Below are 27606 nucleotides of genomic sequence, written 5' to 3'. Positions count from 1 at the left end.
GCAGCCTGGAGCCCGGAGGCGGTGGTGTCTGGAGGGTGAGGCTGCATTCAGCGGGGAGGAAGGGAGGGGGTGCAGGATCCAGGCGGGAGGGGGGGGTGGGTGGGGGGGTGGGGAAGGGGGAAGTGTCCCAGCAGGAAGAAGGAGCAGGTGGGGAGATGGGGAAACCATTTCTTCACGTTGCCCAGGAGAGACCTCGCCCACCGAGCAGCAGCCTGTGAGGCAACAGGGAGCTGAGGCAAGCCCAGCCGCCGGCCCGGGCAGGGGGGCCAGTCCGGCTGCATAAAGGGGGCCCTGCGTGCTGGGGGGACTCCACTCGGGGACATGGCGACCCAGAGGAACAGCCTGTGCTGGGGGCGCTGGCCGCTGCTGCTGCTGCTGCTGGGCCTGGCCATGCCCCTGCCTCCTGCCGACGCCCGGGCCCTGAGCTACCAGGAGGCGGTGCGCCTGGCTGTGCAGGGCTTCAACCAGCGCTCCCGGGAGGCCAGCCTCTACCGCCTCCTGCAGCAGGACCCGCAGCCCCAGGGCGTGAGTGGGGGGCAGGACGGGCGCTGCTCTGGCCTCTGCCATTCCCTTGGCTTCTGCTTGGGCGCCCTCAGGGAGGCTGCTCCCTCCAGGGGTCCCCCCTCCTCCAGGGCACCTGCCAGGGCTGTGTCCCCTCCCAGAGGCCGCCCCCGCCTGCGAATCTATTCTGTGCAATGAGGTCCCCCCAACCCCACACTCAGGCTTCAGGGCTTCTGGGGTCCCAGGGACCGGCAGGCCATGGGGCTGGGCTGTGACTCCCTGCTTTATTTATTTATTTATTTTTAAAAATCTATTTTTGTTTTCATTTTATTATAATTATTAGTTTAAAATCCTCACCTGAGGATATTTCTCCATTGATTTTTAGAGACAGTGGAAGAGAGAGGGAAAGATGGAGAGAAATATCGATGTGAGAGACACATCTATGGGTTGCCTCATGCACGAGCAAACCCACTGAGCCACACCGACCAGGGCTAAATAGATTCTTATTGATTTCAGGGAGGAAGGGGGAGGGAGAGAGAGAGAAACATCCCTGATGAGATTCATTGATCAGCTGACTCCTGCACGCCCCCTCCTGGGGATCCAGCCTGCAGCCCGGGCAGGTGCCCTTGCCCAGGAATTGAACCCAGGACTGAAGGTGCCCTGAGCCAAGCGGACGAGGGCACGGCCCTGCTTTGAGTGTCCTGAGCTCATCTGCCGCCCACACAGGAGGCCCCAGGAGGCCCTGCGCCCCGGGTCCCCTTGGAGCTGTGCGGGCTCTGCCCTCTCCCCCCTGCCCACACCCAGCACCAAACCAGCGCCAGGGACAGGGCAGGGGCTGCTGACGGCTGTTCTCTTTGGGGGGGCGGGGGGAGACCAGGGAACCAAGCAGAGGCCCATCCCTGGTCTCCCCACTTTATCTCCCGCCAGGATCTGAACCCAGACACCCCGAAGCCGGTGAGCTTCACCCTGAAGGAGACCGTGTGCCCCAGGACCACGCGGCAGCCCCCTGAGCAGTGTGACTTCAAGGAGAACGGGGTGAGCTGGGGGCTGGGGCGCCCCGAGATGCTGCACAGGAGGCCTCGGGTCACATTCCCAGGGACGGGGCGGCCGGGAGGGCTCAGCACCGGGTGGAGGTGTGACCTGCGCCCTTGCAGCTGGTGAAGGTGTGCGCGGGGACCGTCACCCTGGACCAGGACACCGGCTACTATGACGTCGACTGCCAGGAGGTGAGCGGCCCCTTCTGAGACCTGGGGGCCGAGGGGTGTGGTGCCTGGAGCGTCCTGGGCCCAGGCAGCCCCCTCCCCTCCTCCCCCAGCCCCAGCCTGCATCTGAGTGCGGTCCCTGCCCAGGAGCCTGTTAGAAAGGCCCCCTCCCAGCCCCCCGACCAGCAGCCTCAGACTCCGGGTGAGGCCCAGCAGGGGGCAGGCAGCCACCTTCCAGAAGGTTCCTGCTGAGGCTGGGGAGTTGCTCATTGTGCTGATGAGCTTTCAGCCCGGTTCCGCCCCGGCTTTGCTGGACGGGCCTGTGACCTGGGGAGGCCACTGGGCATCTCTGCGCCTCAATTTCCTCATCTGTTTAAGGGGTGGGGGCTCCACCGCAGGCTCCCAAGGTCACAGACAGAGGGGGAGCCGGGCCCTGAGGCGCCTCACTGGCCCGGGAAGGGGGTGCAGGTGGGGGCTCCTGATTCGGCCCAGCCCCACATGGAGCCCATTTCCTCCCCCTGCACAGATCAAGGACGTCGGATTGAACCCCAGGGCGGTGAGGCTGCCAGGCATCTTTGGGCTTATTTGGGATAGGATCAGGAATCGAGGCAGGAGACCCAGGGACGTTTTTGAGAACCTCTCGCCTTAAGAAGAGCCCTGATGTCTGTTTGGCCCTGGCCTCGGCCTCTGGGCTCTGACCAATAAAATCTGGGAAAGCCTCCTCCTCAGGCGTCACTGTCACTTGCGTCGCCTTCTCTCGCTCGCCGCAGTGAAGCCGTGCGGCTCTGTGTGTCTCTTTTCCTGAAAATCAGTAAATTGGGTGGGGGGGGGGGGGTTGGGGGGGACTTGGGCGGTGACTCAGGTGATTGGAGCATCATCCTGGACCGAAAGGGTTTGGTTCTTCCCGGTCAGGCACTTCCCTGCTCTCAGGCCCATCCCTGGTTGGGGTGCATTTGGGAGGCAACAGGTCAATGTTTCTCGCTCACATTGATGTCTGTCTGTCTCTCTATCTCTCTCTCTCTAAATGAATAAAAACAAGAAATCCTTGGGTGAGGATTAAGGCGGGGGTGGCTCAGTGGTTGAGCACTAACCTGTGAACCAGGAGGTGGCAGTTGGATTCCTGCTCAGGGCGCAGGCCAGGGTTGTGGGCTTGATCCCCAGTGGGGGCCGTGCAGGAGGCAGCCGATCAGTTTTTCTCTCTCATCACTCATGTTTCTATCTCTCCCTCCCTTTCTCTCTGAAATCAATAAAAATATATTAGAATAAAGAAATAACAGCAATAGGCACCTCTCCTTATGTGAGGATGAAACCCGGCGGCTCCCATGGAGCTCCCCCCGCCCCTCCCCGCCTCTGGGAGCCTCCAGGAGAAGGCCCTGCAGAACCCGGACCTGCCCACATGGTTTCCGGCCTAGAGGGGCCCTTCTGCTGAGGGTTCCTGTTACTTCATGTGTGTGTGCTGCGGGGGGAGAAGGGGGATGAGGAGTGCAAGGGGACCCCAGAAGCACCCACTAACCTGCCGTGACTGCCGGGGCCTGTGGGCTTCTCACGATGGGCACCCACCAGGGAGGAGCCATCAGACTCCCGCAGGCCCTCGGCCCCACGACCGGGAGGCGCTGACATCGCTGCTCCCTGAGGAGCAGGGGGACACCCTGAACCGGGGACTCCGTGCTGCGCTCCCCACCAGGGAGAACCCTCAGGGCATCCCACGCGGATCACCAGCACCCTGTGCTCAGCCACTAGCCGCCCCGGGAGGAGCGGCCCTGGGCCAGACCGCTGAGGGCCCCAGGCGCCCGCCTGGAACAGCCGAAGGACTGGTGCCTGCACATGGCAGAACCAATGGACACTTACCGCAGGGGCTGGGACAGGGCGACGGGGGAAGGAGACATATGGAACACTTTCAACAATAAAGGATTTATTTAAAAAAAAGAATCAAGCCCTGGCTGGATTGGCTCAGTGGCTAGAGCGTCAGCCTGCGGACCATGGATCCCAGATTCAATTCCAGTCAAGGGCACATGCCCGGGTTGCGGGTTCCAGGCCCAGTAGGGGGCGTGCAGGAGGAGCTGATCAATGATTCTCTCTTCACTGATGTTTCTCTCCCTCTCCCTTCCTCTCTGAAATCAATAAACATATTAAAAAATAAAATAACTCTTCCTAAAATAAAAAAACATCCATTATAGCCTCAGGTCTAGTTGAGGAAGAATGAGTTTCTCCCCATTAATGTGCTTGAGTCTTTTTTTTTGTTTTTTTATCCTCACCCGAGAATATTTTTCCATTGATTTTTCTCTTCTCTCTCTCTCTCTCTCTCTCTCTCTCTCTCTCTCTCTCTCTCTCTTATTTTTATTTTATTTTATTATTTATTCATTTTTCCCCATTGATTTTTAGAGAGAGTGGCAGAGAGAGGGAAAGACAGAAACATCGATGTCAAAGAAACACGTCGATTGGCTGTCTCCTGCACGAGCCCCAAGCAGGGCCTGGGCCAGGAGGAGCCTGCAACCCAGGCATGTGCCCTTGAAGGAATGGAACCCGGGATCCTCCGGTCTGCAGGCCGACGCTCTCTCCACTGAGCCACACCGGCAGGGGCGGATGTTGAGTCCTGGATAGAGGCTGTGGCTGAGCCAGTCCCTGGCTCTGTGATAGACATGCTGAGCTCCATGCAGAGCATGTGCCCCCCAAGCTCGACCCGGGGGGCAGCCTTGGACACTGTCAGACCCCAGGTCCCACTCGGGGTGACTGCACCTAGGGGGAAGGAGAGAGCCTTCAGGATTCCTTTGCTCCAGGCTCCTCCCAGGAGTCCTCCTGACAAGAGCAGGAAGCCCTGCAGCCATATGCAAATGTGAACCCACCCAGGGGTGGTCTCCCTGGGAGGCGGACACTGGGCTTTGGAGTCCAGCAGGCCCATGCCCAGCCCGCGGCCTCCAGGCTGGGCCAGGTGTCCCCGGGGACCAGCGCTGCACCCACTCTTGGGTCGGCTTTCCCGTCCCTGTTTCATCCTCAGGGTCTTTCCGCTCCTGTTTCCTGAGCTCCTAGTCCAGGGGTGGGCAAACTTTTTGACTCAAGGGCCACAATGGGTTCTTAAACTGGACCGAGGGCTCGAACAAAAGCATGGATGGAGTATTTGTGTGAACTAATATAAATTCAAAGTAAACATCATTACATAAAAGGGTACGGACTTTTTTTTTTTTTTTAGATTTATTCATTTCAAACGGGCCTCGGGCAGTAGTTTGCCCACGGCCTTCCTAGTCCCTCCTGCCTCTCAGGAACGTCCTATTCGTGTTACACATTTTATTTATTGTCAACCAATCCCTCTCAACCGACTAACACAAAAGTCACACCTTGATTCCTTTTATTTCTTTTTAAAAAATTTCTTTTTATTGATTTTTTACAGACAGGAAGGGACAGGCATAGAGATTTAGAAACATCGATGAGAGAGAAACATCGATCAGCTGCCTCCTGCACATCCCTACTGGGATGTGCCTGCAACCAAGGTACATGCCCTTGACCAGAATAAACCCGGGACCCTTCAGTCCGCAGGCCGACGCTCTCTCCACTGAGCCAAACTGGTTAGGGCTGATTCCTTTTATTTCTTAAACATATTTCTTAAATTGATTTCAGAGAGGATGGTGGAATGGGGTGACCCACAGAGACCACCACCAGGGACTCAGATCAAAATTTAGGAGCCTTTATGAAGCTGGCCAGTGACTACAGTTACAGCACCCTGCCGAAGCAGAGGCTGAACTGCGGTGCCGACTACAGGAGTCACATTTTATTATTAAATTCTGTGGAGGCCCAGAGAAAAATGTGTCTTTCAAATTCTGGGCCCTCAATATGGAGGAAATTCTCTTTAGTTTTACTTTTTCCATTTCTTTGTCTCCCAAATTTGGAATGAGACTTCCGGGCCTTCTGAGAAAGAAGGCCTGCATGCTGGGAGGGGGCCATGAGACCAATCTCAAGGCCTGGCCTGATGTCAGCACCTTCTTATCTGTGTGTTCAAGGACAGCGTGCCCCGCCTGGCCAAAGCGCCAGATATGCAGCCCAGCACAATGGGAGAAGGAGAGAGAGAGACACACAAACTTCAATGATGAGAGAGAATTATGGATCAGCTGCCTCCTGCACGCCCCACACTGGGGATGGAGCCAGCAACCCAGGCCTGTGCCCTGATGGGAACCCACCATGACCTCCTGCTTCATAGGTCAATACTCAACCCCTGAGCCTCTCCAGCTGGGCTTGATTCCTCTGAGAAGCTAGAACCAGAACAGACAGATCCTTAGAAATAGAAAGCAGATCAGTGTTCACAGGGGATGGAAGGAGTGAGGAAGGTGAGATGACTTCATGGGCACAGGGTGTGATTCCGGGTTCATGAAAAGGGGTGTGTGAGTGTGTGTGTGTGTGTGTGTGTGTGTGTGTGAGTGTGTGTGTTTTGAATTTCCATTTCCAACAAGTTCCCAGGAGTTGTGAGGCTAAGGGTCTGGGGCTCACACTTTGAGATCCACTGTGTCAAAGCTTCCTGGGAAGCTGTCAGATTTTCCCCTTTTTGATCAGGACTCCCCTAGAATCTTCTTTAAAAAATTTTTTTTATTGATTTCAGAGAGGAAGGGAGAGGGAGATAGAAACTGCTGAGCCAGCTCAGCCAGGTTTGGGAGCCCGAGAGGGGGCGGTGAAGGATGGAGAAAAGACAGACAAGAGAAGAAAGCTGGGTCTGGGTGGGACGCTGTCCCCTCTGATGGAGAGATAGCGACAGCGCCAGTGCCTGCAAGCCGAGTCCTTATGTTATAGCAGATTCCACGAGGCAAAGTAAGGGCGTGGTTACAACGTTCTCACGGGATTCGAATCCACTCACTTACAGGCACCTGATCAAGCTTTGTTACTGCACCTCCCGCAGCCCACATCACTCAGCCACGTGGCCCACAGGATCAGACCATCAGGCCAAGCTCACAACCATAGCCTTTGGCTGTCCTGGTGCCGGGAGGGCTCTGCCACGAGAGGACTGAGCCCTCTCATTAGTCCCAGGCTTGAACCTGTCCAAATGCGGTAGCCGCTCTCCACAGAAACATCAGTGATGAGAGAGAATCATTGATCGGCTGCCCCCTGCACGCCCCACACTGGGGATGGAGCCCACAACCTGGGCATGTGCTCTGAGTGGGAGTCGAACCCCGACCTCCCGGTTCATAGGTCCATGTTCAACCCCTGAGCCACGCCAGCTGGACTCCCCTGGAATCTTCTGATCACCTTGTTCATGAGAGAGACACTGGAAAAGGCAGGCTGGGGAGAGCCCCCTCGCTCCCCAGGGGAGAGGCGGCCATCGCTTCTGAGGGTCTGGTCAGCCTCCCTCCTGGGTGGCGGACGCCCACCCTCACGCACCGTCCTGGCTGGGGCTCAGCCTGGAGGCTGGAAGCCGGGACCCTGTGCTGTGGGCCAGAGAGGGTTGGCGATCCCCGGGCCCCGTCCTGACTTGCAGGCGTCGGAGGACCTGGGGAAGCCCTGGCTCTGCTGATTCGGAGCGGGAGGCGTGTGGGGGGCTGGCCCAGGCAGAGGTCCCTGTGGCCAGTGGGAAAGGCGCTCTGAGGGGTGGGGTCTGCCCTAGAGGGAGCAGGACTGGGCGGATCCCTGCCCTGGGCTAAGGGCCAGCACTGATGCCTTCTCCTCCCCTGGTGGCTCCTTGGGGACCCTGAAGCCAGAACTAAAGCTGAGGGATCCAGGAGAGAGCTGAGGGGCCGGTGTCCTGGGCTGACTTCCTCCCAGCCACTATCCAGGGCCCGTGTGCAATCCCGGCTTGGTCCAGAGCCCCTGGGGCAATCCCGGCTGTGAAACCAGGTTGCACACAAGCCCATTTCTCCTTCCTTCTCCCGAGGCCGAGTGCGCAACAGCACCCTCCACCCCAGATGTCCAAACCCCAAGAGGCCCCCAAGCCAAGAGGCCAGCAGCGACCCAGGCCTCCTGGCCGCACGGCCACTCCCAGGGGCGCTGGCCTGCACGTCCATGCTGCCGCTGGGCCCCTGGCACGCTGCCTCTCCTCTCCCAGGTGCTCCCTCCCTGCAGCCGCCCGGGCCTGTTGCCACTAGAGCACTGACCGGGCTCATCTGGGATCAAATCGGAAGAGACGTCCGAAGGCTGCGGGAGCAGAGAGGAGACGGTGGCCCCATCCGGCTGGAGGTCAGGGAGGGCTTGGTTGGTGGCCGGAGTGTCAGGGAGACGGGAGAGAGCAGGTGGCTCTGTGCGCCCACTGGGGCGGTGTCTGCAGCAGCCTGGCGCCTGGGGCCTGCAGGGCTGGGGGGAGGGCCATGGGAGCAAGGAGACTCCAGGCCCGGCCCGCCCTGCAGGGCTCAGTGGTTGACTGTCAGCCTATGAACCAGGAGGTCACAATTCTAATGCTGGTCAGGGACATATGCCCAGGTTGTGGGCTCGATCCCCAGTGTGGGGTGTGCAGGAGGCAGCCCATCCATGGTTCTCTCTCATCATTGATGTTTCTGTCTCTCACTCCTCTCCCTTCCTCTCTGAAATCAATAAAAATGCATAAAAAAAAATGACTCCAGGCCCTGATGCCAGCAGAGGGTGGGGGGCTCCTGAAGGCGGGTATGTGTGTGTGAAATGGGTCAGCAGCAGCCAAAGGATCCCCATAACAATGGTGAGGAAGGTGAGGATGGTGAGGATGGTGAGGAAGGTGAGGAAGGTGAGGATGGTGACTGTGGTCTGGGGCAGCCTGGAGCCCGGAGGCGGTGGTGTCTGGAGGGTGAGGCTGCATTCAGCGGGGAGGAAGGGAGGGGGTGCAGGATCCAGGCGGGAGGGGGGGGTGGGTGGGGGGGTGGGGAAGGGGGAAGTGTCCCAGCAGGAAGAAGGAGCAGGTGGGGAGATGGGGAAACCATTCCTTCACGTTGCCCAGGAGAGACCTCGCCCACCGAGCAGCAGCCTGTGAGGCAACAGGGAGCTGAGGCAAGCCCAGCCGCCGGCCCGGGCAGGGGGGCCAGTCCGGCTGCATAAAGGGGGCCCTGCGTGCTGGGGGGACTCCACTCGGGGACATGGCGACCCAGAGGAACAGCCTGTGCTGGGGGCGCTGGCCGCTGCTGCTGCTGCTGCTGGGCCTGGCCATGCCCCTGCCTCCTGCCGACGCCCGGGCCCTGAGCTACCAGGAGGCGGTGCGCCTGGCTGTGCAGGGCTTCAACCAGCGCTCCCGGGAGGCCAGCCTCTACCGCCTCCTGCAGCAGGACCCGCAGCCCCAGGGCGTGAGTGGGGGGCAGGACGGGCGCTGCTCTGGCCTCTGCCATTCCCTTGGCTTCTGCTTGGGCGCCCTCAGGGAGGCTGCTCCCTCCAGGGGTCCCCCCTCCTCCAGGGCACCTGCCAGGGCTGTGTCCCCTCCCAGAGGCCGCCCCCGCCTGCGAATCTATTCTGTGCAATGAGGTCCCCCCAACCCCACACTCAGGCTTCAGGGCTTCTGGGGTCCCAGGGAAGGGCAGGCCATGGGGCTGGGCTGTGACTCCCTGCTTTATTTATTTATTTATTTTTAAAAATCTATTTTTGTTTTCATTTTATTATAATTATTAGTTTAAAATCCTCACCTGAGGATATTTCTCCATTGATTTTTAGAGACAGTGGAAGAGAGAGGGAAAGACGGAGAGAAATATCAATGTGAGAGACACATCTATGGGTTGCCTCACGCACGAGCAAACCCACTGAGCCACACCGGCCAGGGCTAAATAGATTCTTATTGATTTCAGGGAGGAAGAGGGAGGGAGAGAGAGAGAAACATCCCTGATGAGATTCATTGATCAGCTGACTCCTGCACGCCCCCTCCTGGGGATCCAGCCTGCAGCCCGGGCAGGTGCCCTTGCCCAGGAATTGAACCCAGGACTGAAGGTGCCCTGAGCCAAGCGGACGAGGGCACGGCCCTGCTTTGAGTGTCCTGAGCTCATCTGCCGCCCACACAGGAGGCCCCAGGAGGCCCTGCGCCCCGGGTCCCCTTGGAGCTGTGCGGGCTCTGCCCTCTCCCCCCTGCCCACACCCAGCACCAAACCAGCGCCAGGGACAGGGCAGGGGCTGCTGACGGCTGTTCTCTTTGGGGGGGCGGGGGGAGACCAGGGAACCAAGCAGAGGCCCATCCCTGGTCTCCCCACTTTCTCTCCCGCCAGGACCTGAACCCAGACACCCCGAAGCCGGTGAGCTTCACCCTGAAGGAGACCGTGTGCCCCAGGACCACGCGGCAGCCCCCTGAGCAGTGTGACTTCAAGGAGAACGGGGTGAGCTGGGGGCTGGGGCGCCCCGAGATGCTGCACAGGAGGCCTCGGGTCACATTCCCAGGGACGGGGCGGCCGGGAGGGCTCAGCACCGGGTGGAGGTGTGACCTGCGCCCTTGCAGCTGGTGAAGGTGTGCGCGGGGACCGTCACCCTGGACCAGGACACCGGCTACTATGACGTCGACTGCCAGGAGGTGAGCGGCCCCTTCTGAGACCTGGGGGCCGAGGGGTGTGGTGCCTGGAGCGTCCTGGGCCCAGGCAGCCCCCTCCCCTCCTCCCCCAGCCCCAGCCTGCATCTGAGTGCGGTCCCTGCCCAGGAGCCTGTTAGAAAGGCCCCCTCCGAGCCCCCCGACCAGCAGCCTCAGACTCCGGGTGAGGCCCAGCAGGGGGCAGGCAGCCACCTTCCAGAAGGTTCCTGCTGAGGCTGGGGAGTTGCTCATTGTGCTGATGAGCTTTCAGCCCGGTTCCGCCCCGGCTTTGCTGGACGGGCCTGTGACCTGGGGAGGCCACTGGGCATCTCTGCGCCTCAATTTCCTCATCTGTTTAAGGGGTGGGGGCTCCACCGCAGGCTCCCAAGGTCACAGACAGAGGGGGAGCCGGGCCCTGAGGCGCCTCACTGGCCCGGGAAGGGGGTGCAGGTGGGGGCTCCTGATTCGGCCCAGCCCCACATGGAGCCCGTTTCCTCCCCCTGCACAGATCAAGGACGTCGGATTGAACCCCAGGGCGGTGAGGCTGCCAGGCATCTTTGGGCTTATTTGGGATAGGATCAGGAATCGAGGCAGGAGACCCAGGGACGTTTTTGAGAACCTCTCGCCTTAAGAAGAGCCCTGATGTCTGTTTGGCCCTGGCCTCGGCCTCTGGGCTCTGACCAATAAAATCTGGGAAAGCCTCCTCCTCAGGCGTCACTGTCACTTGCGTCGCCTTCTCTCGCTCGCCGCAGTGAAGCCGTGCGGCTCTGTGTGTCTCTTTTCCTGAAAATCAGTAAATTGGGTGGGGGGGGGGTTGGGGGGGACTTGGGCGGTGACTCAGGTGATTGGAGCATCATCCTGGACCGAAAGGGTTTGGTTCTTCCCGGTCAGGCACTTCCCTGCTCTCAGGCCCATCCCTGGTTGGGGTGCATTTGGGAGGCAACAGGTCAATGTTTCTCGCTCACATTGATGTCTGTCTGTCTCTCTATCTCTCTCTCTCTAAATGAATAAAAACAAGAAATCCTTGGGTGAGGATTAAGGCGGGGGTGGCTCAGTGGTTGAGCACTAACCTGTGAACCAGGAGGTGGCAGTTGGATTCCTGCTCAGGGCGCAGGCCAGGGTTGTGGGCTTGATCCCCAGTGGGGGCCGTGCAGGAGGCAGCCGATCAGTTTTTCTCTCTCATCACTCATGTTTCTATCTCTCCCTCCCTTTCTCTCTGAAATCAATAAAAATATATTAGAATAAAGAAATAACAGCAATAGGCACCTCTCCTTATGTGAGGATGAAACCCGGCGGCTCCCATGGAGCTCCCCCCGCCCCTCCCCGCCTCTGGGAGCCTCCAGGAGAAGGCCCTGCAGAACCCGGACCTGCCCACATGGTTTCCGGCCTAGAGGGGCCCTTCTGCTGAGGGTTCCTGTTACTTCATGTGTGTGTGCTGCGGGGGGAGAAGGGGGATGAGGAGTGCAAGGGGACCCCAGAAGCACCCACTAACCTGCCGTGACTGCCGGGGCCTGTGGGCTTCTCACGATGGGCACCCACCAGGGAGGAGCCATCAGACTCCCGCAGGCCCTCGGCCCCACGACCGGGAGGCGCTGACATCGCTGCTCCCTGAGGAGCAGGGGGACACCCTGAACCGGGGACTCCGTGCTGCGCTCCCCACCAGGGAGAACCCTCAGGGCATCCCACGCGGATCACCAGCACCCTGTGCTCAGCCACTAGCCGCCCCGGGAGGAGCGGCCCTGGGCCAGACCGCTGAGGGCCCCAGGCGCCCGCCTGGAACAGCCGAAGGACTGGTGCCTGCACATGGCAGAACCAATGGACACTTACCGCAGGGGCTGGGACAGGGCGACGGGGGAAGGAGACATACGGAACACTTTCAACAATAAAGGATTTATTTAAAAAAAAGAATCAAGCCCTGGCTGGATTGGCTCAGTGGCTAGAGCGTCAGCCTGCGGACCATGGATCCCAGATTCAATTCCACTCAAGGGCACATGCCCGGGTTGCGGGTTCCAGGCCCAGTAGGGGGCGTGCAGGAGGAGCTGATCAATGATTCTCTCTTCACTGATGTTTCTCTCCCTCTCCCTTCCTCTCTGAAATCAATAAACATATTAAAAAATAAAATAACTCTTCCTAAAATAAAAAAACATCCATTATAGCCTCAGGTCTAGTTGAGGAAGAATGAGTTTCTCCCCATTAATGTGCTTGAGTCTTTTTTTTTGTTTTTTTATCCTCACCCGAGAATATTTTTCCATTGATTTTTCTCTTCTCTCTCTCTCTCTCTCTCTCTCTCTCTCTCTCTCTCTTATTTTTATTTTATTTTATTATTTATTCATTTTTCCCCATTGATTTTTAGAGAGAGTGGCAGAGAGAGGGAAAGACAGAAACATCGATGTCAAAGAAACACGTCGATTGGCTGTCTCCTGCACGAGCCCCAAGCAGGGCCTGGGCCAGGAGGAGCCTGCAACCCAGGCATGTGCCCTTGAAGGAATGGAACCCGGGATCCTCCGGTCTGCAGGCCGACGCTCTCTCCACTGAGCCACACCGGCAGGGGCGGATGTTGAGTCCTGGATAGAGGCTGTGGCTGAGCCAGTCCCTGGCTCTGTGATAGACATGCTGAGCTCCATGCAGAGCATGTGCCCCCCAAGCTCGACCCGGGGGGCAGCCTTGGACACTGTCAGACCCCAGGTCCCACTCGGGGTGACTGCACCTAGGGGGAAGGAGAGAGCCTTCAGGATTCCTTTGCTCCAGGCTCCTCCCAGGAGTCCTCCTGACAAGAGCAGGAAGCCCTGCAGCCATATGCAAATGTGAACCCACCCAGGGGTGGTCTCCCTGGGAGGCGGACACTGGGCTTTGGAGTCCAGCAGGCCCATGCCCAGCCCGCGGCCTCCAGGCTGGGCCAGGTGTCCCCGGGGACCAGCGCTGCACCCACTCTTGGGTCGGCTTTCCCGTCCCTGTTTCATCCTCAGGGTCTTTCCGCTCCTGTTTCCTGAGCTCCTAGTCCAGGGGTGGGCAAACTTTTTGACTCAAGGGCCACAATGGGTTCTTAAACTGGACCGAGGGCTCGAACAAAAGCATGGATGGAGTATTTGTGTGAACTAATATAAATTCAAAGTAAACATCATTACATAAAAGGGTACGGACTTTTTTTTTTTTTTTAGATTTATTCATTTCAAACGGGCCTCGGGCAGTAGTTTGCCCACGGCCTTCCTAGTCCCTCCTGCCTCTCAGGAACGTCCTATTCGTGTTACACATTTTATTTATTGTCAACCAATCCCTCTCAACCGACTAACACAAAAGTCACACCTTGATTCCTTTTATTTCTTTTTAAAAAATTTCTTTTTATTGATTTTTTACAGACAGGAAGGGACAGGCATAGAGATTTAGAAACATCGATGAGAGAGAAACATCGATCAGCTGCCTCCTGCACATCCCTACTGGGATGTGCCTGCAACCAAGGTACATGCCCTTGACCAGAATAAACCCGGGACCCTTCAGTCCGCAGGCCGACGCTCTCTCCACTGAGCCAAACTGGTTAGGGCTGATTCCTTTTATTTCTTAAACATATTTCTTAAATTGATTTCAGAGAGGATGGTGGAATGGGGTGACCCACAGAGACCACCACCAGGGACTCAGATCAAAATTTAGGAGCCTTTATGAAGCTGGCCAGTGACTACAGTTACAGCACCCTGCCGAAGCAGAGGCTGAACTGCGGTGCCGACTACAGGAGTCACATTTTATTATTAAATTCTGTGGAGGCCCAGAGAAAAATGTGTCTTTCAAATTCTGGGCCCTCAATATGGAGGAAATTCTCTTTAGTTTTACTTTTTCCATTTCTTTGTCTCCCAAATTTGGAATGAGACTTCCGGGCCTTCTGAGAAAGAAGGCCTGCATGCTGGGAGGGGGCCATGAGACCAATCTCAAGGCCTGGCCTGATGTCAGCACCTTCTTATCTGTGTGTTCAAGGACAGCGTGCCCCGCCTGGCCAAAGCGCCAGATATGCAGCCCAGCACAATGGGAGAAGGAGAGAGAGAGACACACAAACTTCAATGATGAGAGAGAATTATGGATCAGCTGCCTCCTGCACGCCCCACACTGGGGATGGAGCCAGCAACCCAGGCCTGTGCCCTGATGGGAACCCACCATGACCTCCTGCTTCATAGGTCAATACTCAACCCCTGAGCCTCTCCAGCTGGGCTTGATTCCTCTGAGAAGCTAGAACCAGAACAGACAGATCCTTAGAAATAGAAAGCAGATCAGTGTTCACAGGGGATGGAAGGAGTGAGGAAGGTGAGATGACTTCATGGGCACAGGGTGTGATTCCGGGTTCATGAAAAGGGGTGTGTGAGTGTGTGTGTGTGTGTGTGTGTGTGTGTGAGTGTGTGTGTTTTGAATTTCCATTTCCAACAAGTTCCCAGGAGTTGTGAGGCTAAGGGTCTGGGGCTCACACTTTGAGATCCACTGTGTCAAAGCTTCCTGGGAAGCTGTCAGATTTTCCCCTTTTTGATCAGGACTCCCCTAGAATCTTCTTTAAAAATTTTTTTTTATTGATTTCAGAGAGGAAGGGAGAGGGAGATAGAAACTGCTGAGCCAGCTCAGCCAGGTTTGGGAGCCCGAGAGGGGGCGGTGAAGGATGGAGAAAAGACCGACAAGAGAAGAAAGCTGGGTCTGGGTGGGACGCTGTCCCCTCTGATGGAGAGATAGCGACAGCGCCAGTGCCTGCAAGCCGAGTCCTTATGTTATAGCAGATTCCACGAGGCAAAGTAAGGGCGTGGTTACAACGTTCTCACGGGATTCGAATCCACTCACTTACAGGCACCTGATCAAGCTTTGTTACTGCACCTCCCGCAGCCCACATCACTCAGCCATGTGGCCCACAGGATCAGACCATCAGGCCAAGCTCACAACCATAGCCTTTGGCTGTCCTGGTGCCGGGAGGGCTCTGCCACGAGAGGACTGAGCCCTCTCATTAGTCCCAGGCTTGAACCTGTCCAAATGCGGTAGCCGCTCTCCACAGAAACATCAGTGATGAGAGAGAATCATTGATCGGCTGCCCCCTGCACGCCCCACACTGGGGATGGAGCCCACAACCTGGGCATGTGCTCTGAGTGGGAGTCGAACCCCGACCTCCCGGTTCATAGGTCCATGTTCAACCCCTGAGCCACGCCAGCTGGACTCCCCTGGAATCTTCTGATCACCTTGTTCATGAGAGATACACTGGAAAAGGCAGGCTGGGGAGAGCCCCCTCGCTCCCCAGGGGAGAGGCGGCCATCGCTTCTGAGGGTGTGGTCAGCCTCCCTCCTGGGTGGCGGACGCCCACCCGCACGCACCGTCCTGGCTGGGGCTCAGCCTGGAGGCTGGAAGCCGGGACCCTGTGCTGTGGGCCAGAGAGGGTCGGCGATCCCCGGGCCCCGTCCTGACTTGCAGGCGTCGGAGGACCTGGGGAAGCCCTGGCTCTGCTGATTCGGAGCGGGAGGCGTGTGGGGGCCTGGCCCAGGCAGAGGTCCCTGTGGCCAGTGGGAAAGGCGCTCTGAGGGGTGGGGTCTGCCCTAGAGGGAGCAGGACTGGACGGATCCCTTCCCTGGGCTAAGGGCCAGCACTGATGCCTTCTCCTCCCCTGGTGGCTCCTTGGGGACCCTGAAGCCAGAACTAAAGCTGAGGGATCCAGGAGAGAGCTGAGGGGCCGGTGTCCTGGGCTGACTTCCTCCCAGCCACTATCCAGGGCCCGTGTGCAATCCCGGCTTGGTCCAGAGCCCCTGGGGCAATCCCGGCTGTGAAACCAGGTTGCACACAAGCCCATTTCTCCTTCCTTCTCCCGAGGCCGAGTGCGCAACAGCACCCTCCACCCCAGATGTCCAAACCCCAAGAGGCCCCCAAGCCAAGAGGCCAGCAGCGACCCAGGCCTCCTGGCCGCACGGCCACTCCCAGGGGCGCTGGCCTGCACGTCCATGCTGCCGCTGGGCCCCTGGCACGCTGCCTCTCCTCTCCCAGGTGCTCCCTCCCTGCAGCCGCCCGGGCCTGTTGCCACTAGAGCACTGACCGGGCTCATCTGGGATCAAATCGGAAGAGACGTCCGAAGGCTGCGGGAGCAGAGAGGAGACGGTGGCCCCATCCGGCTGGAGGTCAGGGAGGGCTTGGTTGGTGGCCGGCGTGTCAGGGAGACGGGAGAGAGCAGGTGGCTCCGTGCGCCCACTGGGGCGGCGTGTGCAGCAGCCTGGCGCCTGGGGCCTGCAGGGCTGGGGGGAGGGCCATGGGAGCAAGGAGACTCCAGGCCCTGCCCGCCCTGCAGGGCTCAGTGGTTGATTGTCAGCCTATGAACCAGGAGGTGACAATTCTAATGCTGGTCAGGGACATATGCCCAGGTTGTGGGCTCGATCCCCAGTGTGGGGTGTGCAGGAGGCAGCCCATCCATGGTTCTCTCTCATCATTGATGTTTCTGTCTCTCACTCCTCTCCCTTCCTCTCTGAAATCAATAAAAATGCATAAAAAAAAATGACTCCAGGCCCTGATGCCAGCAGAGGGTGGGGGGCTCCTGAAGGCGGGTATGTGTGTGTGAAATGGGTCAGCAGCAGCCAAAGGATCCCCATAACAATGGTGAGGAAGGTGAGGATGGTGAGGATGGTGAGGAAGGTGAGGAAGGTGAGGATGGTGACTGTGGTCTGGGGCAGCCTGGAGCCCGGAGGCGGTGGTGTCTGGAGGGTGAGGCTGCATTCAGCGGGGAGGAAGGGAGGGGGTGCAGGATCCAGGCGGGAGGGGGGGGTGGGTGGGGGGGTGGGGAAGGGGGAAGTGTCCCAGGAGGAAGAAGGAGCAGGTGGGGAGATGGGGAAACCATTTCTTCACGTTGCCCAGGAGAGACCTCGCCCACCGAGCAGCAGCCTGTGAGGCAACAGGGAGCTGAGGCAAGCCCAGCCGCCGGCCCGGGCAGGGGGGCCAGTCCGGCTGCATAAAGGGGGCCCTGCGTGCTGGGGGGACTCCACTCGGGGACATGGCGACCCAGAGGAACAGCCTGTGCTGGGGGCGCTGGCCGCTGCTGCTGCTGCTGCTGGGCCTGGCCATGCCCCTGCCTCCTGCCGACGCCCGGGCCCTGAGCTACCAGGAGGCGGTGCGCCTGGCTGTGCAGGGCTTCAACCAGCGCTCCCGGGAGGCCAGCCTCTACCGCCTCCTGCAGCAGGACCCGCAGCCCCAGGGCGTGAGTGGGGGGCAGGACGGGCGCTGCTCTGGCCTCTGCCATTCCCTTGGCTTCTGCTTGGGCGCCCTCAGGGAGGCTGCTCCCTCCAGGGGTCCCCCCTCCTCCAGGGCACCTGCCAGGGCTGTGTCCCCTCCCAGAGGCCGCCCCCGCCTGCGAATCTATTCTGTGCAATGAGGTCCCCCCAACCCCACACTCAGGCTTCAGGGCTTCTGGGGTCCCAGGGAAGGGCAGGCCATGGGGCTGGGCTGTGACTCCCTGCTTTATTTATTTATTTATTTTTAAAAATCTATTTTTGTTTTCATTTTATTATAATTATTAGTTTAAAATCCTCACCTGAGGATATTTCTCCATTGATTTTTAGAGACAGTGGAAGAGAGAGGGAAAGACGGAGAGAAATATCAATGTGAGAGACACATCTATGGGTTGCCTCACGCACGAGCAAACCCACTGAGCCACACCGGCCAGGGCTAAATAGATTCTTATTGATTTCAGGGAGGAAGAGGGAGGGAGAGAGAGAGAAACATCCCTGATGAGATTCATTGATCAGCTGACTCCTGCACGCCCCCTCCTGGGGATCCAGCCTGCAGCCCGGGCAGGTGCCCTTGCCCAGGAATTGAACCCAGGACTGAAGGTGCCCTGAGCCAAGCGGACGAGGGCACGGCCCTGCTTTGAGTGTCCTGAGCTCATCTGCCGCCCACACAGGAGGCCCCAGGAGGCCCTGCGCCCCGGGTCCCCTTGGAGCTGTGCGGGCTCTGCCCTCTCCCCCCTGCCCACACCCAGCACCAAACCAGCGCCAGGGACAGGGCAGGGGCTGCTGACGGCTGTTCTCTTTGGGGGGGCGGGGGGAGACCAGGGAACCAAGCAGAGGCCCATCCCTGGTCTCCCCACTTTATCTCCCGCCAGGACCTGAACCCAGACACCCCGAAGCCGGTGAGCTTCACCCTGAAGGAGACCGTGTGCCCCAGGACCACGCGGCAGCCCCCTGAGCAGTGTGACTTCAAGGAGAACGGGGTGAGCTGGGGGCTGGGGCGCCCCGAGATGCTGCACAGGAGGCCTCGGGTCACATTCCCAGGGACGGGGCGGCCGGGAGGGCTCAGCACCGGGTGGAGGTGTGACCTGCGCCCTTGCAGCTGGTGAAGGTGTGCGCGGGGACCGTCACCCTGGACCAGGACACCGGCTACTATGACGTCGACTGCCAGGAGGTGAGCGGCCCCTTCTGAGACCTGGGGGCCGAGGGGTGTGGTGCCTGGAGCGTCCTGGGCCCAGGCAGCCCCCTCCCCTCCTCCCCCAGCCCCAGCCTGCATCTGAGTGCGGTCCCTGCCCAGGAGCCTGTTAGAAAGGCCCCCTCCGAGCCCCCCGACCAGCAGCCTCAGACTCCGGGTGAGGCCCAGCAGGGGGCAGGCAGCCACCTTCCAGAAGGTTCCTGCTGAGGCTGGGGAGTTGCTCATTGTGCTGATGAGCTTTCAGCCCGGTTCCGCCCCGGCTTTGCTGGACGGGCCTGTGACCTGGGGAGGCCACTGGGCATCTCTGCGCCTCAATTTCCTCATCTGTTTAAGGGGTGGGGGCTCCACCGCAGGCTCCCAAGGTCACAGACAGAGGGGGAGCCGGGCCCTGAGGCGCCTCACTGGCCCGGGAAGGGGGTGCAGGTGGGGGCTCCTGATTCGGCCCAGCCCCACATGGAGCCCGTTTCCTCCCCCTGCACAGATCAAGGACGTCGGATTGAACCCCAGGGCGGTGAGGCTGCCAGGCATCTTTGGGCTTATTTGGGATAGGATCAGGAATCGAGGCAGGAGACCCAGGGACGTTTTTGAGAACCTCTCGCCTTAAGAAGAGCCCTGATGTCTGTTTGGCCCTGGCCTCGGCCTCTGGGCTCTGACCAATAAAATCTGGGAAAGCCTCCTCCTCAGGCGTCACTGTCACTTGCGTCGCCTTCTCTCGCTCGCCGCAGTGAAGCCGTGCGGCTCTGTGTGTCTCTTTTCCTGAAAATCAGTAAATTGGGTGGGGGGGGGGTTGGGGGGGACTTGGGCGGTGACTCAGGTGATTGGAGCATCATCCTGGACCGAAAGGGTTTGGTTCTTCCCGGTCAGGCACTTCCCTGCTCTCAGGCCCATCCCTGGTTGGGGTGCATTTGGGAGGCAACAGGTCAATGTTTCTCGCTCACATTGATGTCTGTCTGTCTCTCTATCTCTCTCTCTCTAAATGAATAAAAACAAGAAATCCTTGGGTGAGGATTAAGGCGGGGGTGGCTCAGTGGTTGAGCACTAACCTGTGAACCAGGAGGTGGCAGTTGGATTCCTGCTCAGGGCGCAGGCCAGGGTTGTGGGCTTGATCCCCAGTGGGGGCCGTGCAGGAGGCAGCCGATCAGTTTTTCTCTCTCATCACTCATGTTTCTATCTCTCCCTCCCTTTCTCTCTGAAATCAATAAAAATATATTAGAATAAAGAAATAACAGCAATAGGCACCTCTCCTTATGTGAGGATGAAACCCGGCGGCTCCCATGGAGCTCCCCCCGCCCCTCCCCGCCTCTGGGAGCCTCCAGGAGAAGGCCCTGCAGAACCCGGACCTGCCCACATGGTTTCCGGCCTAGAGGGGCCCTTCTGCTGAGGGTTCCTGTTACTTCATGTGTGTGTGCTGCGGGGGGAGAAGGGGGATGAGGAGTGCAAGGGGACCCCAGAAGCACCCACTAACCTGCCGTGACTGCCGGGGCCTGTGGGCTTCTCACGATGGGCACCCACCAGGGAGGAGCCATCAGACTCCCGCAGGCCCTCGGCCCCACGACCGGGAGGCGCTGACATCGCTGCTCCCTGAGGAGCAGGGGGACACCCTGAACCGGGGACTCCGTGCTGCGCTCCCCACCAGGGAGAACCCTCAGGGCATCCCACGCGGATCACCAGCACCCTGTGCTCAGCCACTAGCCGCCCCGGGAGGAGCGGCCCTGGGCCAGACCGCTGAGGGCCCCAGGCGCCCGCCTGGAACAGCCGAAGGACTGGTGCCTGCACATGGCAGAACCAATGGACACTTACCGCAGGGGCTGGGACAGGGCGACGGGGGAAGGAGACATACGGAACACTTTCAACAATAAAGGATTTATTTAAAAAAAAGAATCAAGCCCTGGCTGGATTGGCTCAGTGGCTAGAGCGTCAGCCTGCGGACCATGGATCCCAGATTCAATTCCACTCAAGGGCACATGCCCGGGTTGCGGGTTCCAGGCCCAGTAGGGGGCGTGCAGGAGGAGCTGATCAATGATTCTCTCTTCACTGATGTTTCTCTCCCTCTCCCTTCCTCTCTGAAATCAATAAACATATTAAAAAATAAAATAACTCTTCCTAAAATAAAAAAACATCCATTATAGCCTCAGGTCTAGTTGAGGAAGAATGAGTTTCTCCCCATTAATGTGCTTGAGTCTTTTTTTTTGTTTTTTTATCCTCACCCGAGAATATTTTTCCATTGATTTTTCTCTTCTCTCTCTCTCTCTCTCTCTCTCTCTCTCTCTCTCTCTTATTTTTATTTTATTTTATTATTTATTCATTTTTCCCCATTGATTTTTAGAGAGAGTGGCAGAGAGAGGGAAAGACAGAAACATCGATGTCAAAGAAACACGTCGATTGGCTGTCTCCTGCACGAGCCCCAAGCAGGGCCTGGGCCAGGAGGAGCCTGCAACCCAGGCATGTGCCCTTGAAGGAATGGAACCCGGGATCCTCCGGTCTGCAGGCCGACGCTCTCTCCACTGAGCCACACCGGCAGGGGCGGATGTTGAGTCCTGGATAGAGGCTGTGGCTGAGCCAGTCCCTGGCTCTGTGATAGACATGCTGAGCTCCATGCAGAGCATGTGCCCCCCAAGCTCGACCCGGGGGGCAGCCTTGGACACTGTCAGACCCCAGGTCCCACTCGGGGTGACTGCACCTAGGGGGAAGGAGAGAGCCTTCAGGATTCCTTTGCTCCAGGCTCCTCCCAGGAGTCCTCCTGACAAGAGCAGGAAGCCCTGCAGCCATATGCAAATGTGAACCCACCCAGGGGTGGTCTCCCTGGGAGGCGGACACTGGGCTTTGGAGTCCAGCAGGCCCATGCCCAGCCCGCGGCCTCCAGGCTGGGCCAGGTGTCCCCGGGGACCAGCGCTGCACCCACTCTTGGGTCGGCTTTCCCGTCCCTGTTTCATCCTCAGGGTCTTTCCGCTCCTGTTTCCTGAGCTCCTAGTCCAGGGGTGGGCAAACTTTTTGACTCAAGGGCCACAATGGGTTCTTAAACTGGACCGAGGGCTCGAACAAAAGCATGGATGGAGTATTTGTGTGAACTAATATAAATTCAAAGTAAACATCATTACATAAAAGGGTACGGACTTTTTTTTTTTTTTTAGATTTATTCATTTCAAACGGGCCTCGGGCAGTAGTTTGCCCACGGCCTTCCTAGTCCCTCCTGCCTCTCAGGAACGTCCTATTCGTGTTACACATTTTATTTATTGTCAACCAATCCCTCTCAACCGACTAACACAAAAGTCACACCTTGATTCCTTTTATTTCTTTTTAAAAAATTTCTTTTTATTGATTTTTTACAGACAGGAAGGGACAGGCATAGAGATTTAGAAACATCGATGAGAGAGAAACATCGATCAGCTGCCTCCTGCACATCCCTACTGGGATGTGCCTGCAACCAAGGTACATGCCCTTGACCAGAATAAACCCGGGACCCTTCAGTCCGCAGGCCGACGCTCTCTCCACTGAGCCAAACTGGTTAGGGCTGATTCCTTTTATTTCTTAAACATATTTCTTAAATTGATTTCAGAGAGGATGGTGGAATGGGGTGACCCACAGAGACCACCACCAGGGACTCAGATCAAAATTTAGGAGCCTTTATGAAGCTGGCCAGTGACTACAGTTACAGCACCCTGCCGAAGCAGAGGCTGAACTGCGGTGCCGACTACAGGAGTCACATTTTATTATTAAATTCTGTGGAGGCCCAGAGAAAAATGTGTCTTTCAAATTCTGGGCCCTCAATATGGAGGAAATTCTCTTTAGTTTTACTTTTTCCATTTCTTTGTCTCCCAAATTTGGAATGAGACTTCCGGGCCTTCTGAGAAAGAAGGCCTGCATGCTGGGAGGGGGCCATGAGACCAATCTCAAGGCCTGGCCTGATGTCAGCACCTTCTTATCTGTGTGTTCAAGGACAGCGTGCCCCGCCTGGCCAAAGCGCCAGATATGCAGCCCAGCACAATGGGAGAAGGAGAGAGAGAGACACACAAACTTCAATGATGAGAGAGAATTATGGATCAGCTGCCTCCTGCACGCCCCACACTGGGGATGGAGCCAGCAACCCAGGCCTGTGCCCTGATGGGAACCCACCATGACCTCCTGCTTCATAGGTCAATACTCAACCCCTGAGCCTCTCCAGCTGGGCTTGATTCCTCTGAGAAGCTAGAACCAGAACAGACAGATCCTTAGAAATAGAAAGCAGATCAGTGTTCACAGGGGATGGAAGGAGTGAGGAAGGTGAGATGACTTCATGGGCACAGGGTGTGATTCCGGGTTCATGAAAAGGGGTGTGTGAGTGTGTGTGTGTGTGTGTGTGTGTGTGTGTGAGTGTGTGTGTTTTGAATTTCCATTTCCAACAAGTTCCCAGGAGTTGTGAGGCTAAGGGTCTGGGGCTCACACTTTGAGATCCACTGTGTCAAAGCTTCCTGGGAAGCTGTCAGATTTTCCCCTTTTTGATCAGGACTCCCCTAGAATCTTCTTTAAAAAATTTTTTTTATTGATTTCAGAGAGGAAGGGAGAGGGAGATAGAAACTGCTGAGCCAGCTCAGCCAGGTTTGGGAGCCCGAGAGGGGGCGGTGAAGGATGGAGAAAAGACCGACAAGAGAAGAAAGCTGGGTCTGGGTGGGACGCTGTCCCCTCTGATGGAGAGATAGCGACAGCGCCAGTGCCTGCAAGCCGAGTCCTTATGTTATAGCAGATTCCACGAGGCAAAGTAAGGGCGTGGTTACAACGTTCTCACGGGATTCGAATCCACTCACTTACAGGCACCTGATCAAGCTTTGTTACTGCACCTCCCGCAGCCCACATCACTCAGCCATGTGGCCCACAGGATCAGACCATCAGGCCAAGCTCACAACCATAGCCTTTGGCTGTCCTGGTGCCGGGAGGGCTCTGCCACGAGAGGACTGAGCCCTCTCATTAGTCCCAGGCTTGAACCTGTCCAAATGCGGTAGCCGCTCTCCACAGAAACATCAGTGATGAGAGAGAATCATTGATCGGCTGCCCCCTGCACGCCCCACACTGGGGATGGAGCCCACAACCTGGGCATGTGCTCTGAGTGGGAGTCGAACCCCGACCTCCCGGTTCATAGGTCCATGTTCAACCCCTGAGCCACGCCAGCTGGACTCCCCTGGAATCTTCTGATCACCTTGTTCATGAGAGATACACTGGAAAAGGCAGGCTGGGGAGAGCCCCCTCGCTCCCCAGGGGAGAGGCGGCCATCGCTTCTGAGGGTGTGGTCAGCCTCCCTCCTGGGTGGCGGACGCCCACCCGCACGCACCGTCCTGGCTGGGGCTCAGCCTGGAGGCTGGAAGCCGGGACCCTGTGCTGTGGGCCAGAGAGGGTCGGCGATCCCCGGGCCCCGTCCTGACTTGCAGGCGTCGGAGGACCTGGGGAAGCCCTGGCTCTGCTGATTCGGAGCGGGAGGCGTGTGGGGGCCTGGCCCAGGCAGAGGTCCCTGTGGCCAGTGGGAAAGGCGCTCTGAGGGGTGGGGTCTGCCCTAGAGGGAGCAGGACTGGACGGATCCCTTCCCTGGGCTAAGGGCCAGCACTGATGCCTTCTCCTCCCCTGGTGGCTCCTTGGGGACCCTGAAGCCAGAACTAAAGCTGAGGGATCCAGGAGAGAGCTGAGGGGCCGGTGTCCTGGGCTGACTTCCTCCCAGCCACTATCCAGGGCCCGTGTGCAATCCCGGCTTGGTCCAGAGCCCCTGGGGCAATCCCGGCTGTGAAACCAGGTTGCACACAAGCCCATTTCTCCTTCCTTCTCCCGAGGCCGAGTGCGCAACAGCACCCTCCACCCCAGATGTCCAAACCCCAAGAGGCCCCCAAGCCAAGAGGCCAGCAGCGACCCAGGCCTCCTGGCCGCACGGCCACTCCCAGGGGCGCTGGCCTGCACGTCCATGCTGCCGCTGGGCCCCTGGCACGCTGCCTCTCCTCTCCCAGGTGCTCCCTCCCTGCAGCCGCCCGGGCCTGTTGCCACTAGAGCACTGACCGGGCTCATCTGGGATCAAATCGGAAGAGACGTCCGAAGGCTGCGGGAGCAGAGAGGAGACGGTGGCCCCATCCGGCTGGAGGTCAGGGAGGGCTTGGTTGGTGGCCGGCATGTCAGGGAGACGGGAGAGAGCAGGTGGCTCCGTGCGCCCACTGGGGCGGTGTCTGCAGCAGCCTGGCGCCTGGGGCCTGCAGGGCTGGGGGGAGGGCCATGGGAGCAAGGAGACTCCAGGCCCGGCCCGCCCTGCAGGGCTCAGTGGTTGACTGTCAGCCTATGAACCAGGAGGTCACAATTCTAATGCTGGTCAGGGACATATGCCCAGGTTGTGGGCTCGATCCCCAGTGTGGGGTGTGCAGGAGGCAGCCCATCCATGGTTCTCTCTCATCATTGATGTTTCTGTCTCTCACTCCTCTCCCTTCCTCTCTGAAATCAATAAAAATGCATAAAAAAAAATGACTCCAGGCCCTGATGCCAGCAGAGGGTGGGGGGCTCCTGAAGGCGGGTATGTGTGTGTGAAATGGGTCAGCAGCAGCCAAAGGATCCCCATAACAATGGTGAGGAAGGTGAGGATGGTGAGGATGGTGAGGATGGTGAGGAAGGTGAGGAAGGTGAGGATGGTGAGGATGGTGACTGTGGTCTGGGGCAGCCTGGAGCCCGGAGGCGGTGGTGTCTGGAGGGTGAGGCTGCATTCAGCGGGGAGGAAGGGAGGGGGTGCAGGATCCAGGCGGGAGGGGGGGGTGGGTGGGGGGGTGGGGAAGGGGAAAGTGTCCCAGGAGGAAGAAGGAGCAGGTGGGGAGATGGGGAAACCATTTCTTCACGTTGCCCAGGAGAGACCTCGCCCACCGAGCAGCAGCCTGTGAGGCAACAGGGAGCTGAGGCAAGCCCAGCCGCCGGCCCGGGCAGGGGGGCCAGTCCGGCTGCATAAAGGGGGCCCTGCGTGCTGGGGGGACTCCACTCGGGGACATGGCGACCCAGAGGAACAGCCTGTGCTGGGGGCGCTGGCCGCTGCTGCTGCTGCTGCTGGGCCTGGCCATGCCCCTGCCTCCTGCCGACGCCCGGGCCCTGAGCTACCAGGAGGCGGTGGGCCTGGCTGTGCAGGGCTTCAACCAGCGCTCCCGGGAGGCCAGCCTCTACCGCCTCCTGCAGCAGGACCCGCAGCCCCAGGGCGTGAGTGGGGGGCAGGACGGGCGCTGCTCTGGCCTCTGCCATTCCCTTGGCTTCTGCTTGGGCGCCCTCAGGGAGGCTGCTCCCTCCAGGGGTCCCCCCTCCTCCAGGGCACCTGCCAGGGCTGTGTCCCCTCCCAGAGGCCGCCCCCGCCTGCGAATCTATTCTGTGCAATGAGGTCCCCCCAACCCCACACTCAGGCTTCAGGGCTTCTGGGGTCCCAGGGACCGGCAGGCCATGGGGCTGGGCTGTGACTCCCTGCTTTATTTATTTATTTATTTTTAAAAATCTATTTTTGTTTTCATTTTATTATAATTATTAGTTTAAAATCCTCACCTGAGGATATTTCTCCATTGATTTTTAGAGACAGTGGAAGAGAGAGGGAAAGACGGAGAGAAATATCAATGTGAGAGACACATCTATGGGTTGCCTCACGCACGAGCAAACCCACTGAGCCACACCGGCCAGGGCTAAATAGATTCTTATTGATTTCAGGGAGGAAGAGGGAGGGAGAGAGAGAGAAACATCCCTGATGAGATTCATTGATCAGCTGACTCCTGCACGCCCCCTCCTGGGGATCCAGCCTGCAGCCCGGGCAGGTGCCCTTGCCCAGGAATTGAACCCAGGACTGAAGGTGCCCTGAGCCAAGCGGACGAGGGCACGGCCCTGCTTTGAGTGTCCTGAGCTCATCTGCCGCCCACACAGGAGGCCCCAGGAGGCCCTGCGCCCCGGGTCCCCTTGGAGCTGTGCGGGCTCTGCCCTCTCCCCCCTGCCCACACCCAGCACCAAACCAGCGCCAGGGACAGGGCAGGGGCTGCTGACGGCTGTTCTCTTTGGGGGGGCGGGGGGAGACCAGGGAACCAAGCAGAGGCCCATCCCTGGTCTCCCCACTTTATCTCCCGCCAGGACCTGAACCCAGACACCCCGAAGCCGGTGAGCTTCACCCTGAAGGAGACCGTGTGCCCCAGGACCACGCGGCAGCCCCCTGAGCAGTGTGACTTCAAGGAGAACGGGGTGAGCTGGGGGCTGGGGCGCCCCGAGATGCTGCACAGGAGGCCTCGGGTCACATTCCCAGGGACGGGGCGGCCGGGAGGGCTCAGCACCGGGTGGAGGTGTGACCTGCGCCCTTGCAGCTGGTGAAGGCGTGCGCGGGGACCGTCACCCTGGACCAGGACACCGGCTACTATGACGTCGACTGCCAGGAGGTGAGCGGCCCCTTCTGAGACCTGGGGGCCGAGGGGTGTGGTGCCTGGAGCGTCCTGGGCCCAGGCAGCCCCCTCCCCTCCTCCCCCAGCCCCAGCCTGCATCTGAGTGCGGTCCCTGCCCAGGAGCCTGTTAGAAAGGCCCCCTCCGAGCCCCCCGACCAGCAGCCTCAGACTCCGGGTGAGGCCCAGCAGGGGGCAGGCAGCCACCTTCCAGAAGGTTCCTGCTGAGGCTGGGGAGTTGCTCATTGTGCTGATGAGCTTTCAGCCCGGTTCCGCCCCGGCTTTGCTGGACGGGCCTGTGACCTGGGGAGGCCACTGGGCATCTCTGCGCCTCAATTTCCTCATCTGTTTAAGGGGTGGGGGCTCCACCGCAGGCTCCCAAGGTCACAGACAGAGGGGGAGCCGGGCCCTGAGGCGCCTCACTGGCCCGGGAAGGGGGTGCAGGTGGGGGCTCCTGATTCGGCCCAGCCCCACATGGAGCCCGTTTCCTCCCCCTGCACAGATCAAGGACGTCGGATTGAACCCCAGGGCGGTGAGGCTGCCAGGCATCTTTGGGCTTATTTGGGATAGGATCAGGAATCGAGGCAGGAGACCCAGGGACGTTTTTGAGAACCTCTCGCCTTAAGAAGAGCCCTGATGTCTGTTTGGCCCTGGCCTCGGCCTCTGGGCTCTGACCAATAAAATCTGGGAAAGCCTCCTC

At 58.9% G+C, this 27606-nt stretch overlaps 4 protein-coding genes across 4 annotated transcripts; all 4 read left to right on the top strand.

The window, feature by feature from the left end:
* Positions 1-216: 216 nt before the first annotated feature.
* On the top strand, positions 217-2426 carry LOC308529640 (protegrin-2-like). The gene is made up of 4 exons (XM_081105867.1): positions 217-525; positions 1429-1536; positions 1656-1727; positions 2230-2426. Exons 1-4 carry the CDS (start codon positions 322-324, stop codon positions 2350-2352), a joined length of 507 nt encoding a protein of 168 aa, XP_080961993.1. The 5' UTR covers positions 217-321; the 3' UTR covers positions 2353-2426.
* Positions 2427-8707: 6281 nt separating this feature from the next.
* Positions 8708-10821, top strand: LOC308530152 (protegrin-2-like). Its single transcript, XM_081106630.1, has 4 exons — positions 8708-8920; positions 9824-9931; positions 10051-10122; positions 10625-10821. Exons 1-4 carry the CDS (start codon positions 8717-8719, stop codon positions 10745-10747), a joined length of 507 nt encoding a protein of 168 aa, XP_080962756.1. The 5' UTR covers positions 8708-8716; the 3' UTR covers positions 10748-10821.
* A 6268-nt stretch (positions 10822-17089) lies between these two features.
* Positions 17090-19203, top strand: LOC308530002 (protegrin-2-like). The gene is made up of 4 exons (XM_081106421.1): positions 17090-17302; positions 18206-18313; positions 18433-18504; positions 19007-19203. The coding sequence occupies exons 1-4, from the start codon at positions 17099-17101 to the stop codon at positions 19127-19129; spliced, it is 507 nt and encodes a 168-aa protein (XP_080962547.1). The 5' UTR covers positions 17090-17098; the 3' UTR covers positions 19130-19203.
* A 6297-nt stretch (positions 19204-25500) lies between these two features.
* LOC308529668 (protegrin-2-like) lies at positions 25501-27606 on the top strand (the record flags this gene model as incomplete). Its single annotated transcript, XM_081105899.1, has 4 exons — positions 25501-25704; positions 26608-26715; positions 26835-26906; positions 27409-27606. The coding sequence occupies 4 exons, from the start codon at positions 25501-25503 to the stop codon at positions 27529-27531; spliced, it is 507 nt and encodes a 168-aa protein (XP_080962025.1). The 3' UTR covers positions 27532-27606.

This window comes from Myotis nattereri, assembly GCF_964212035.1.
Source record: "Myotis nattereri genome assembly, chromosome: 14".
Taxonomy (NCBI): Eukaryota; Metazoa; Chordata; class Mammalia; order Chiroptera; family Vespertilionidae; genus Myotis; species Myotis nattereri.
The sequence above is the reverse complement of the archived record's forward strand: the minus strand, read 5'-3'. Positions and strand labels throughout refer to the sequence as shown.